We start from the raw sequence: 14209 nt of genomic DNA on the forward strand, positions 1-14209 counted from the left end.
GGTTCATCATTTGCAAGGAATTTTTGTTATGACCTGAAGGGGACCACCAATACCCGATAACTTCGAGAAGACACCGGCCGAAAATACAGTTTTTAAATGATAAACCATAGACATCAAGCTAAAAGGTTACCTACGATGGCTACGATGGACTTACAAAATGAAAGGATTAAAATATTTTTGATTAAGACGCCTACATACCTAAAACACGTAGAATTGTCTGGGGTTAATTGATAAATTCACTTATTAATTTTGATATAAAATAAACATTAGGTAAAGTCCAAAAATAAATAGTAGAAAATTATTGAGGGCGCCACTTCTTACGTAACTGTCACATTTTTGACGTAAAATGCTTAAAAACATGGCAACATGGAAACACAGCATGGAACTTTTTTAGTTCTATTTCGCACTATAGGATTTATACTTTTATTTTATTTATTTGGGCCATAAACACAAAAAGGCAGCATTAATGTACGAAAAGTCAAAGTCAATATACTGGATAATCGAAATGCTGCGCTGCAGTGCTGTCTCAATCGAAATAGGTATAATTTAAGTTTTTTTAGCAAAAGTCACTAGCTGAATAAAACAAACCTGTGCCAAACATTTCTATCTTTTTGTCGCAATCCCGTGCAGTCCCAATTAGTGTTCGGACAAATCAACTTTCAACATTTTCTACCCCTATGTCGTATCTACCTCAACCGCTGATCAATTGTGAGTTTTATTTTGAGCCGTATATAGTTCATTTTCAATTATAAAATCGAGTAAGGTGTGAAATGGGAGAGTAGGCAGTCGAAATTGAGATTTTGGCTCAGCGATATGGAACTGGGCTTGATAGCTTTTATTTATGGAAAAGGCTGTCGGAATATTATTATTGTAAAACCGAGTTTTTTGAATGATGTTAAAACCTGTTGAAACCTGTTACGTATTTTGTGGCTAGTAAAAAACTACTAATAATAATACTTGGTCTTGGTTCCTCTCTCTGCAGCCCTGACCACCGGTAGCTTGGGCCTTGCCCCGCTGCTGGCGGCACCCTAGGTTAGGTTTTTTATAATGTGTTTATATGTATTTTTTATCGTTTTGTAAGTGTTTTTATATTTTACTTTTATATTCATATTATAAAAACCCTAACTTAAGACGAAAAATAAATAAAGAGAATAATACTTGGTCTTAATAAACACGTTAAATAATGGATTACTTAACTATGCATATAGGCCTAAGTAAGATTAAAGTACCTATATTTTTTATTCATGCCAAAAGTGGATTCTGGGTCTCCAATCTCCATCTACAACAACCATTATTAATTGCGAAATTAAGAAAATGAGTTTTCAGAGATGCGTGAATTAATACCCTGAATTGGTAAACCCAATAAATAGTATAAATAAAGTTCCTATGCCATTCTGTGGTACTAACACTACTGACAAGCCAAAAATCCTTGGCATAAACCTTTCTGTTTATATAGGTAAGTATATTGCTGACGGGAAACAGAAAAAAATTAAACACACTTCTATCTAAATTCCACAAAAGATATTGAGATGTTCGGAAGCAAATTGATATCTTTACGCGAGCTATGCTTTGGAAGAAAATATTTTTGTTACAGGGAATAAAGACACTGGGTAACTTTTCTAAAGGAAAATCAGTGGGTATAAAAGTTGGGTTACATTCCAACGACATTGTTGTACCGCATTGCGAGCTGCTTTCTGAAGCGGCATTATGATTTTAAAATTAGTTAAATTTTTGATATTTTTTTGACACGAGCTTGACGACTCGCGGTACTATTTCGTGCTCACCAATGAGCGCGAGCGACCGTATTATATTAATATCAGGAATATAACAGATTTTAAAATCAGAATACCGCTCTATTGTTAGAGCAAGTTGACAGTCCATTTCCAACGACAGCTGCACTACCATTCATTTTACTATGGAAATTGACAATAACACCGACGCGTTTCGTACTAGTAGTACAGCTGCGGTCAGAAATGGATCGCGGTCTAAAAATCCTGATGATGCTTTCAAGATTATTTATATTTATTTATTGGGATAAAGACAACGACTTGTAAAGGTTTTGTAGACTTTTAAAAAAAATCTAGGGATCCTAGACTCATACAGAAAAATACAGGCGGAGCATCATCAGTTAAATGTATGATGGCTTTCCTATCTTTATTAACTTTATTTTCTAGCTGTTGTTGAGGTTACTAGTCTCCCGTGAATCGAACCTTAGAGCTTATTTGAAGAAATCAGAATTTTGTCACCGTATGCAGGTGTACGTAGCGTGTGAGTCGTACTAGTATCAGCATCTTCTTTGTGCTACGTGTTAAGGAAATATATACTCTAATCCAGAGTAATAAGAGCTTTAAAAACTCATACATGGGTTGATAAGCTTGTAGTTCCGAGGTGCGTGGATACCGCAGCATCCAGCCTTATAAATAATTCACAGCCTTTGTTTGCCTGCCGCTGCACGTTCGCTCTGTTTAATTCAATGAAACTTGCTATTCTTGAGGCTCGCTATTTCGGTTTATTAACTTTGTATAGGTACTTGATGTTTTTCTTTCAATCCAATATTCGACTAACTATGTTATGTGTGCTTCTTTTTTAATGACACGAATTGATTAACTTATTTGTAGCCGTTTAGTAGAGGTAAAAAAAGTTAAAAGTTTTTTTAACTCTTTAAAATTTAATTTCCATTGTTTCAATTTTCCGCAATAGTCCGGGATACCTATCGACCGTGATGCTGCGACCGGGCACGGGCAATGCGCGCGCAAACAGCCAGTGCTGGCGATGCCGCCACAGCACCGCAATAATTAAAAAAAAAACTTTAAAAAGTAACTTCAACTGGAATTGAGCGCGGCGTTCTAATTCAAATAGTTCATTTGTTTTTGTGTTCGAATGGCATTGGAGTTTGATGATAAGTTTAGTTATTGTACCGCTTTTCAATGCTTTTTAAAGTATACATAGGCATGTTTTTTAAATACACTCATACCTCATACCTATTAAAAATATATCGACACCAGTGAAAAATAATTATTTGGATTTGGTTTCAATACGAAAAATTCCAAAATCACAAAATGGAAATTACCTTTAATCCGAAATACCTATAAATAAAATTTTTATAAACAGCGAATACCTATAGATAAATTTAAAAATTACAGCTTTTTGCTCGCTTTAGCTAACCTTAGTTTTCTATAAACATTTGCTTTACTTAGATTGTATTATTAGTCACATCAGCAAACAATAAGTCCTATTAGCAAAGCTAACAATAAAAGTGGAAACCTTGAGTTCCTAGTTCAACTTTCCCGGGTCACAACTGTTAGAAGGAAAGCAGTAGGTAATGCCTATGAATGCGACAAAACAAACATGTATGACCCTAACCGCCAAAACGGTCCGAAAAATCAGTTCCTTTATCGATAAGAGCCGGTCTGCGGCAGTGCCGCTCCGTCAGACGCCGCATGGCCGAGCGCGGCAAACACCGCGTCGCGCCCGCCCCGGCGCCGACCAAGAAACAGTACGCGTACGTGCCGTGCCCCCGGTCCGAGGAGGTCGGCACCGAGTTCGCCCTACAGCTCCGCAGAGAGCCGGCGCCGCAGCCCTTGCCCGAAACACCACAGAAATCCGGTGAGTTGGCCAAAAGAACTCGTATCCAGGGTTTAAAAAAAAGTTCGGCGGGAAAAGTTTCAGTGCAGTGAAAAAGTTTGGTTGTAAAAGTGCGGAGTAAGCTTTCATTGTCATTTTCGGTAAAAGCAGGTAAGTGATTTTTTTTCTTGACCGGACGTACAAAGTATTTTCAAGCTAAAATAATCTAGCGGATATTCACATTCGCGACTGTTGGGTACATTTATTTTTATAACGCTGCGATGCGTAATGTAAACAAAATAAAACCGGTAATTAATTTGGTTGGAGATTGTTATGACAGCACTTTGAAAGGCCCCTCCAAGATGGCGTCAGTGGCATCAGCTGTCACGGTTTTTCCCGCCAACGTGTGCACTTAAAATATTTGTGTTTAACATTGCAAAGTATTTATAACACCGGCAATGAGTGAAAATAATGAAAATAAGATAATTTTAAGGTAACAGGTGCACTAGTGTAGTATAGTATAGTATCGTTTATTGCAAACCATGGTATAATACAATACAATAGATGTTACAATGGAAAAGGGTCGCATGGCACCCTGGTAGGGTATGGCAATTATCCTTAAAACTAAATACATTAACTAAATATAATATTTAGTACAGAAAAGTAGACTTTCATTTCGCGTTAACTTATATTATTACTACATATTTATTACTATCTAAGTATAGGAACTTTGTTTTCAATCATAGATCATCCCGCATAAATTCTTCGATGGTATAGTATGTTTTTTTTAATAGCATGGACTTGAGTTTATTTGTAAATAAATAATTTTTTTCTGTATTTTTTTTTCAGTAGGTAACTTATTATATATTTTTATTGCTCGGTAGTAAGGTCCTTTTTTATAAATATCTAAGATTGATTCTGGAAGAATGAGATTATTTTTGCGACGCGCACTCTTATTGAATTCAAATAGGTGTAGATTATTTTTGACAAATGAAGTTATTTCCAGGATATACAGAGAGGGGAGAGTCAATATTTGAAGTTTCTGAAAGTGAGGTTTGCTTTGCTTTGAATAAAACCTTGATATTTAAAATTCCAAGAAAAACTTAGGATGAAGATGAGTTTTAAGAAAACTACCTACTTACAAGAATTTTCTCCGCCTTCAAAGCACATTCAAACTTCTTGTTTTATTTACGGTCCGTATAGTTTTAATAAAATTCACGAACCTTACACTGAAACTATTCAGGACGAATAGACCAAAAGTGGTTCTGCCAATGTAATTGTATTTTGTCAGCTGTCAATAAAACGTAACAAAAACCAGCCATAATAAATATTATTGTGTTATAATAGTAGAGGTACTTATATTGTACAATTTTTTTATAGGTGTTTTCAATATTAAGTAAAAAAGAAATCTTTTATTATTGCACAAAGAATCCCATGGAATTTATCTCAACAGTGAACGGTTTAGAAAAATCACAGCATCGCCGTTTGCCGATGCTTTCGTTGATTTACTTTTCCTTAGCTTAGATTTTCAACAAAATACAAAAAAAATGGAGTTATAATAGGTATAGAGAAAGTTCCGATCGTGATCAATTCACTAAATAATCGTAATCTTATTTTATTTAATCAATTGAACCCGTAGGACTAATAATAGCATGCTCTTACGCACGCACAGTGACCCCAATAAAATTAGTCGTCGTTTGGCACACCGCTGTGTTGCTTGTTGCATTATTTATGCATTTCAGTAGAACTAATTATTTACCTTATCTATACTTATTAATAATGAACCAGTAAATATATAGTAGTAAATAGACGGTTTAAACTTTGAATGCTTTCCATTTTAAATCGTGTTTAGGTAAATTTAGATATATAATAACTAAAAAAATATTAATCGTAGAAGAAGTGTAAACATGAACATTTGATCATTCAGTTACCTATGTAACAGTCAGTGCTAAAAGCATAATGGTTTATCATCTGGATAAAAAGTAATAAAAATACTATGACTGAATCAGATATACCTATATAAAAGCAACTGAAAATGTAGTCTGAAATGCGACGAGTGGTCGCATATGGTCAAGTGTAGTTAAGTCTGATACTCACGAAATGATGCAACATGCGTCTCTGAAAGAATATTAGTATGCCGCGCATGGAAAGGGGCATGTAAAAGAGTGAGTATATCTTCACGTTTAGGTAGTACCTAACTGTCGTTAATATGACCAAGTCGACAAGTGGCCGTCCCTACAACGTAGTATCAGGATTTTTTTTAACTCTACCTATTTTACTTAATATCACGATTTTTTTTAAATCTCTACCTATGTAACTTAGTTATACATATGTTTAACAGGGAGACCCGCTCTCGCCTAGAATTTTCATTACTGTTCTTGAAAGTATTATGAAAAAACTTACCTGGAAACAGAGAGGTTTAAACATAAAAGGCAATTTTCTGAGCAATTTGAGGTTCGCCGACGACATCGTTCTCTTCTCAGAAACAGCAGTACAATTAGAAAAAATGGTTTGCGAACTTCATAAAGTCAGCCAAGAAATAGGACTAGAGTTAAATGCCACAAAAACTAAAATCATGACTAACTCTATAAAAATACCCATCAACGTCAACATGACTCAACTAGAATATGTACAGGATTATATTTATTTGGGTAAACAATTAGCATTTACTAAATCAAGACACTACGACGAAATAAACAGGCGAATAAATATTACATGGAGTAAATTCTGGAGTTATAAAGAAGTGTTGAAATCAAACCTTCCTATAAAGCTTAAGAAAAAAGTACTAGACACCTGTATACTTCCATGTCTGTCATATGGCAGCCAAACCTGGATATTCAATAATACTATAAACAATAAGTTACAAGTATGCCAAAGAGCTATGGAAAGGAGTATCTTAAATATTAAAAGGAGAGACAGGAAACGAAACACAGATATCAGAAAAACAACAAATGTAATAGACGCCTTGGAACATTGTAAAAAACAGAAATGGAGATGGGCTGGTCATGTAGCACGCATGAGCAAACAGAAATGGACATACAAAGTGACTACTTGGCCAGGACCACAACATAAACGAAAGAGAGCAAGACCAAGGCAGCGATGGATAGACGAAATAAACAAAGTAGCTGGCAAAGACTGGATGAACAAAGCTAACGATAGAGATGTATGGAATAATATGGAGGAGGCCTTCACTCGAAGAGAGGTCCTTAATGCAAACTCAAATTCTACATAAATAATTTAAATTTAATTAAACTGCATGACATATATTGAATATTAATAATAAAAAACAAAAAATTTTAATGAATTAGATTAGATAAATATTTAAATTTACTTACTATCAAAATGGATTGTAAATCTAGACTAATTTTGCATGTGAAATTATCTACGAATTGTTATTGTTATGTACTATATTTTAATGTATTAAGGAATAAATGAGGCTATAATAATAATAATATGTTTAATTTAAGATTCTAGAGATATGTATGTTTGTTCATGATACTGACTATGTATTAACAGTACAAGTGTCTTGGCATCTTGGCAAACTGTAAATGTATACCTAGTGTATGTCTGAATAAAGAATATAAATAAATCAGAGCACGATGGACTAGGTCTATCTGTGTCTATGTCGATGGGAACGCTCCGTTGAAATTAGCTGAAAACTTTTTAATCTAGTTCTGTTTAGCTAATGTAAATTATAGGCTTAAGGAATGAACACGCTATACGTTTTTGTTGAGTACCTAAGTAATTTTAGAAAAGCACTCTAAAGGGACTTAAGAATACAAGCAATTTATTCTATCTATTCAATTAGAGTCTGTACGGAAAAAGAAGAGTCGTAGAAATCGTAGAATGTATTGTTTTCCACATATTTTACGACTCTTCTCTTTCCGCACAGACTCTAGAGTTAGACCAAGGAAAGTCTGCAGCGATTTTGACAACCCACGCAGTGCAAGTGTTATTTATACGTCATAATTTCATAGAAGTTTGACGTTCAAAATAACGATTGCACTGCGTGGGCTGTCAAAATCGCTGCAGACTTTTCTTGCTCTAACTCTAGTAGGAGATTTGATTTTTTTTTTAATTATCATAATGCAATTTCATTACCTATCGCCCATCCGCCTTTTTCGATGGCGTGTCAAACCCTCGACGTCGAAGAAGAAATATCTGAAATTTAAAATTATAAAATACATGTCACTTCAAATGTTCATCATAGATGTCAAGGCAAATAAATATCCAATGTTGTTGTAAAGAAGACTGAAAAAGTGTGGTGAGAACAATGGTGAGAACTATAGCTGAAAATAAAGTTAGCAGCTGCTACAGAAGAACTTCACCACACGATCCAGGTAAGTCAGATCCTTATATACCTACATACATTTTCTTTCACATTGAGTACATACGCTAGTCTAAATAGGTACAGTCTTTTGATTTTCCGAGGCTGTGGCTTTAAGATGGCCTGAATGGCTTTAAGCTGGCCTGGGCTGAGCTTCATTCCTGATAGCGTTCTTAATTAGTATTAAGTAATTATTATTACAGGCCTGTCCTTATTTATTTTTCTACCCTAATTAATAACATTTGGCGCCTTATAACCAGAAATAGATGTCATACATGTATATCAAAGAAAAAGTGGTGAAGACCGGATATTTGATAAAAATTACCCAATTTACCCATCTGCAATACTAACGCCACCGCTATTTAATACCCTTCGACGCATGGTCTAATAAAACATGGTCTTCCATTCCCAGAGTAACACGGGCCTACGTCACAATAACATTGCCACTTTATTTCAACATAACATGTTACATGGGTACATTATACCTATGGTTAATAAGTTAAAATATTTCTTTATAATTTTATAATTTTCATTTATATGTATTTTAGCTTAAATTTTACAATAACACGTCATTTTTAATTACTCGTTAGCAATATCTTCCGATTCACGAAAGAAATTTCAGACTTTCGGGTAATTCTGTTTATACTACTGGCAACACAGGATAGCGCTGTGCACATTTGACAATTCGGATCTAGATAACTTCATGCCCTGACCGTCATCCTTGTCGAACGCGTGTTAATTGTTATTTCCTTCTCGCTCAGTGTCAGCAGTCGCAGTGTTTTCCAAACTTTTCACGTCGTAAGCTTGGTAATTAATGTGTAACTGTGAATTAGTTTTTTAAACGTTTGTCTTGTATAGATAAATAAAGTTTAATTTAATACATTAGATTTGTTTTGCGGGGTTCACTGTAACGTGCTTGTTAAACTTTTACTGTCAATAAAAATATTGTTATTGTTCGATTTATTTATTTTTCATCTCAAGTTAGGTTATTTATAATATGAATATAAAAGTAAAATATAAAAACACTTACAAAACGATAAAAAATACATATAAACACATTATAAAAAACCTAACCTAGGGTGCCGCCAGCAGCGGGGCAAGGCCCAAGCTACCGGTGGCTGCAGAGAGAGGAACCGGCGGACTATCCGCGCCGTGTCCAAGATCACCGCCTTCTGCATCTGACCCTTGATCCAACCACCTAGCAAGAGTCTCTCAAGATGTTGGTCGAGACTCTTCGCTATTAGACCGTTCACTGAAACGACTATCGGGACAATGATCGTCGAATCAACATCCCACATGGCGGTTATCTCGTGAGCCAAGTCTAGGTACTTACTGGACTTGTCCTTCTCGGCCTTCACGAGATTCTCATCATGGGGGATGGTGATGTCAACGAGCACGGCCCGACGTTGCGATCGATCTATTATCACAATGTCAGGCTTATTGGCTACAATAGTCCTGTCTGTGATGATAGATCGATCCCAATAGAGCGTGGCACGACCATTCTCGAGAACAGGCGCAGGTAAGTACTTGTAGTACGGTACTTCGCGGTCCACAAGGCCATATAGAAGAGCAAGTTGCTGGTGAATAATTCTGGCTACGAGATTATGTCTGTGCAAGTACTCGCCGTTAGCAAGATGAGAACAACCGGAAATGATATGCCTGAGTGACTCTCCGGGACGGCGGCATGCCCGACAAATGTCGACCGTACCGTCCTTCAGGATATATTTCCGATAGTTGTTCGTCATCATCACTTCGTCCGCAATTGCACAGGCAAAACCCTCGGTTTCTCCGAAGAGGTCCCCGAATCGTAACCAGTTCACCGACGCGAGCAGGTCCACATCGGGTCCCGTGAGGGCCTTGTAGAACCGCCCGTGTAGCACCTTACTCTCCCATGCCGCCTTGCGATCCGCAGTACTTAGTACCACAGGTTTGCGCCAGTTCTCGTTTGCCAAGGAGAGCGGCGTGAGGTTCCTGTCTACTGCCACCACATCACGATGCATCCCACACTCGTTGTTAAGGAAATAATTCCTGAGATTGTACACCTCGCGGTTGTGGAGATCCTTGGCGTTTAGGAAGCCTCGGCCTCCACACTTCCGTGGGATGTACAATCTCATAACTGACGAGCGTGGGTGTAGCATGCGATGTGTGGTGAGCAGTGACCGGACCCTCCGATCCAGGGCGTCCAGCTCGGTCTGAGTCCACCTTAGTATGCCAAAGGAGTATGTGAGTAGGGGCATTACCCAGGCGTTGAAGGCGCGCACTTTGTTGCCTCCTGACAAAAGACTGTTAAGGACTTTTGTGAGCCGACTGAAAAAGCGCTCCTTCACCGACCGTCTAATACCCTCGTCCTCAATACCCAACGACTGTGACATGCCAAGGTATTTATAGGTTTCTGATTCAGAGATAGATCTGAAAGACATTGTCTCAGAGAGTTGTAAATTTGTTGAATTTACAACCCTCCCCCGCTGTACATGCATAACCGCACATTTATCGACACCAAACTCCATGTTGATGGCGCTACTGAAACCTTCGGTGGTTTTCAGTAGCTCCGACAAGTCTTGGCTATTTGGTGCAAATAATTTGAGGTCATCCATGTACAGAAGGTGAGAAATGATTTCACCCTCTCTCCGAAGCCGGCAACCTAGTCCCAAATCCTTCAGCAGGGTACTGAGGGGATTGAGAGCTAGGCAGAACCATAGGGGACTCAGACTGTCACCCTGAAATATTCCTCGCTCAATCCTAATAAAATCCTGCGGGTCAGGGGGGTCATCCCCGCCTCCTGGTTGACGAAGGACTGTGGTCCACTGCCTCATACACGCGCTTAGGAAGGCTCTCAAAGCTGCATCAACTTTATACAACTCTAAGACCCTCCCCAACCATGAATGAGGCACCGAATCATAGGCCTTCTTGTAGTCAATCCAAGCGGCTGAGAGGGCCCCCTTGTTCCGCCGGATTTGTTATTGTTATTGTTATTGTTATTGTTATTGTTATTGTTTTATTTTACTATGTTTCTACATGAATAACTTAAAATTAATGCCGTTAAAATAATTTTCACCGTTGGTTAAAATTCTCCCACATTTCAAAGTTTGAGAACCTGTAAACAGCATGATGACGTAGGCGCGTGTCAGTTAGGTCATACGCGAATCTCGGAATGGAGTACCAGGCCGAGTATATTATTATACCATGCTTCGACGGACACTTTTCGATACACGGAAACGGTTTTCTACCCTCCGTATCTTGCAGCCAAGGAAAACCTAGTACATAAATATTTTACCCAATCACAGACATATTTTGATTCCATGATTGAAAGCATTGAAATGCCAGTAATGATGGCAACAACCGATGTCGCAAGTCAAACCGCACGAAGGTTTTAAAAGCGCTTGTATTATGAAATGAGCCCGAAGGGGAATCCGCATTGCGTCGCAGGCTTTGTTATCTTCGCGCTAACTACCACATGGGCTTACAAATATATCGGTGTACGTGCTCTCGTAAATATGATGGGCCTTATTTAATTGTCGACAGAAGTATAAGTCGTGACGTGGGAAATTAGTCTATAATGTCTAATTAGGTAAATCTGGAACGAAAAATTGCCACGACTGATACCTTACCAAAAATTTTAAAATTATATGGAAACTGTTTAGTAACAATTGTTTAGTAAATTGTTTAGTAACAATAAAAGGTGTAATCGGGTATTGCCGTATACTGCAAGAAATCGGATAATTATGAAAATTGACGCTAACTTGATGAGGTTATGGGTGATTTTCGGGATTACCGGTCGTTCAGATATATTCGGCAGAATTACCCGAAATAAAACTTACTCTACCTAGGCAGGTATAATGTAAGTAGAACTTCAGACTTTTGAATATCAAGATCCGTACTTAAATATGCAGGTCTGTGTCTAGTCCTAATCTAGTCTTGGGACCTGAAAGTTTAATAAGGCCAGTCCCCGTGGGTCGTGTCAGATTCGATGGTTTAAGGCTACTTGAACTTACCAAGTAACCGTTTGCTAGATGGGTTGTATTTGAGGCGCGCACAAAAATATGTACACCTACGTAGATATCAGGCAATGTCATGAATATATTACCAGGAAGAATGACAGCTTATATTAAATTGAGTCTGACATATCAGATATCCACGGGCTAACAGTATATAGTATGACTTTTCAACGTTTAGCCCTACTTAGGTACTCAAGTACCTACTCCCCAAATCCCCAACTTCTAAAATGGCGAAAACAAAACCTCTATGATCTCAGGATTATTGAACATTAAATTTTATTAAACAAAACCGAACAAGTTTCTAAGCTAGTTGTAAACACAATATCATCTCTTAGGACGGAATATACGAGTATGTAATATCATGACGTCATTGCAGTAAATGGCATCTGTGGCGCCTCATATCAGTTAACCGGAAGTGGACTATTCCAGGATGCAATGAAACCTCCCCGTTTCCGTTTCCTGATTTCAATTATTTAATATAGTTGTGTAAGAGAATATAACCCCTGAAGCTTTGTTTGTGTGATAATAGGATTTGTATTGTTTCAAGTGCGCGACGATAATGCTTTCGGAAACTGACTTTGGTTTAGCATGTAGGTTGAAGTACAACTGTTAGCACCACACCAGTGGTGTGCGATTTAAACCTCATTTTAATACTAAGGTCTTTTCTAAGAAAATAGGCGCCATGGACACCTAAGTTTCAGTGCCAATCATTGGGTAGTTTACCTTATGAAGAGTTTAAGATACAAAGTTGGTACCAATACCATCCAGCTCATTCTGTGTCAAAGACCAGCGTATATCGAATTAGTGTAGGGTAGGTATATATATAGATACTGACAAAAAATTTGAGCAAGTTGGTACTCTACTGTGTAGGAGAATCGCTTTCGTCGACACATTTTTGCATGTTATCTAACCTTTTAGGCATACTTCATTTTGAGTGGGAATTATAATTTTCTGCCAATTAATATAATTTCAATTTCACATCCCCGCTGCGGGAGTTTGCCACAAGAAGGGCTAATTTGAAGTAACAGCGCACTAAAATCAGCATATACTAGTATAAGGCGTATCCAGATTAGTCAATTTTTCGCCAATCTGATTCAATTGCCCGATCGAATCAGGAGGTGCGGACGCAAATACCAATTTGGCTCGCCGAATTCAATTTAGAGGGCTCTAATATCAGTAATATCACCAGAAATCTAAAATTGAAGATTGACGCCAATTTCATTTCTAATCGACTGATTTGATCAGTCCCGTCTGGATACTTGGGAGTGCTCCCGGTACTGGTTTTCTATACAAATACAGTACCGGAACCGGGAATTCCCGGTTCTCGCCATACACACTTAGTACCGGGAGCATTCCCTACTGGATACCACTATAGTTATGTAACTCAAGAATGAACCTAATGATTCTGTTCCTCAGCTAGAAAAAAAGAACAAAGTGAATAAGTCAGACGTTGGCTCGCACCGTTACAATAAGCAAAATTATGTTTTTAATTATTTTCTCGTTGCATTTAATTATTTTCCAAGATTCCTAGGCGGTGAAGCTAAAAAGGTCTCGTTTTTTGTTCTCTTTTATATTTCCTGGCTCGGTGCTTGAGATATTTTATTATTATTTCATTCTTTTCTGCCCACTGGTCACCAATTTGTTATTGACATTAAACAAAAGAAAGTCATTAGTGTAATATAAATTCAGTTTAAATATAAAGTCTCCCAGACATTTTTGTTGTTTTAAATAGTCACAATACTTATAAATTATAAACTGAAATAAATGTCATAAATATACTTACTATAGGAAAAGTGACCATGCCCGGTGTCGGAGACTGGATTCGAACCGGCGTCTTTAAATTTGCGGCTAAAACGCCTTAAAATCTAATGTAAGACTTGATCTCTTTTCCTTTAGCACATGGCATATATTTCTGTGCATTTTTACCCAAGTTAGGCGAAAATGAAAAACATCTCAAGCCCAATATCCAACATCTTTCCTAAGTAACATTGATGAAGAGCTTCTGAGATTAACACATTTTTCAGGCAAGGCTAGGCAAGATAAGGTCTAACTGTAAGTGGGTAATTTATTTGGCTTCAACACCTCGCAAAATACGTGGCCGTTTATAAACTTAAGGGGCTACCCGAGGTTGTCATCGATTTTTGACAAGTTTTGAATCGTATCTCCTTTTTTTGCACTACAGATAGAATTATAAGACAAACGGTTATCGGTTCTTCAATATTTTATTTCCGGTTTTGTCCACCGGATTTTGAAAGAAATGAATAGGTACTTATATTTTTATGAATTTTTTAAATGTTGTCTAAAAAACACTCGTATCTAGTTT

The 14209-nt window shown here is 37.3% G+C and overlaps 1 protein-coding gene across 1 annotated transcript in view; it reads left to right on the top strand.

Moving 5' to 3' along the window:
• The first annotated feature begins 3336 nt into the window (after positions 1 to 3336).
• Positions 3337 to 14209, top strand: part of LOC134794179 (uncharacterized) — a 148169-nt gene continuing 137296 nt past the window's right edge. The window contains exon 1 of the mRNA XM_063765908.1: positions 3337 to 3606. Within this exon, the coding sequence (XP_063621978.1) occupies positions 3441 to 3606 (166 nt within the window). The 5' untranslated portion in view covers positions 3337 to 3440. The remainder of the gene's footprint in view (positions 3607 to 14209) is intronic.

The sequence above is a fragment of the Cydia splendana genome, chromosome 10 (assembly GCF_910591565.1).
Source record: "Cydia splendana chromosome 10, ilCydSple1.2, whole genome shotgun sequence".
NCBI lineage: Eukaryota > Metazoa > Arthropoda > Insecta > Lepidoptera > Tortricidae > Cydia > Cydia splendana.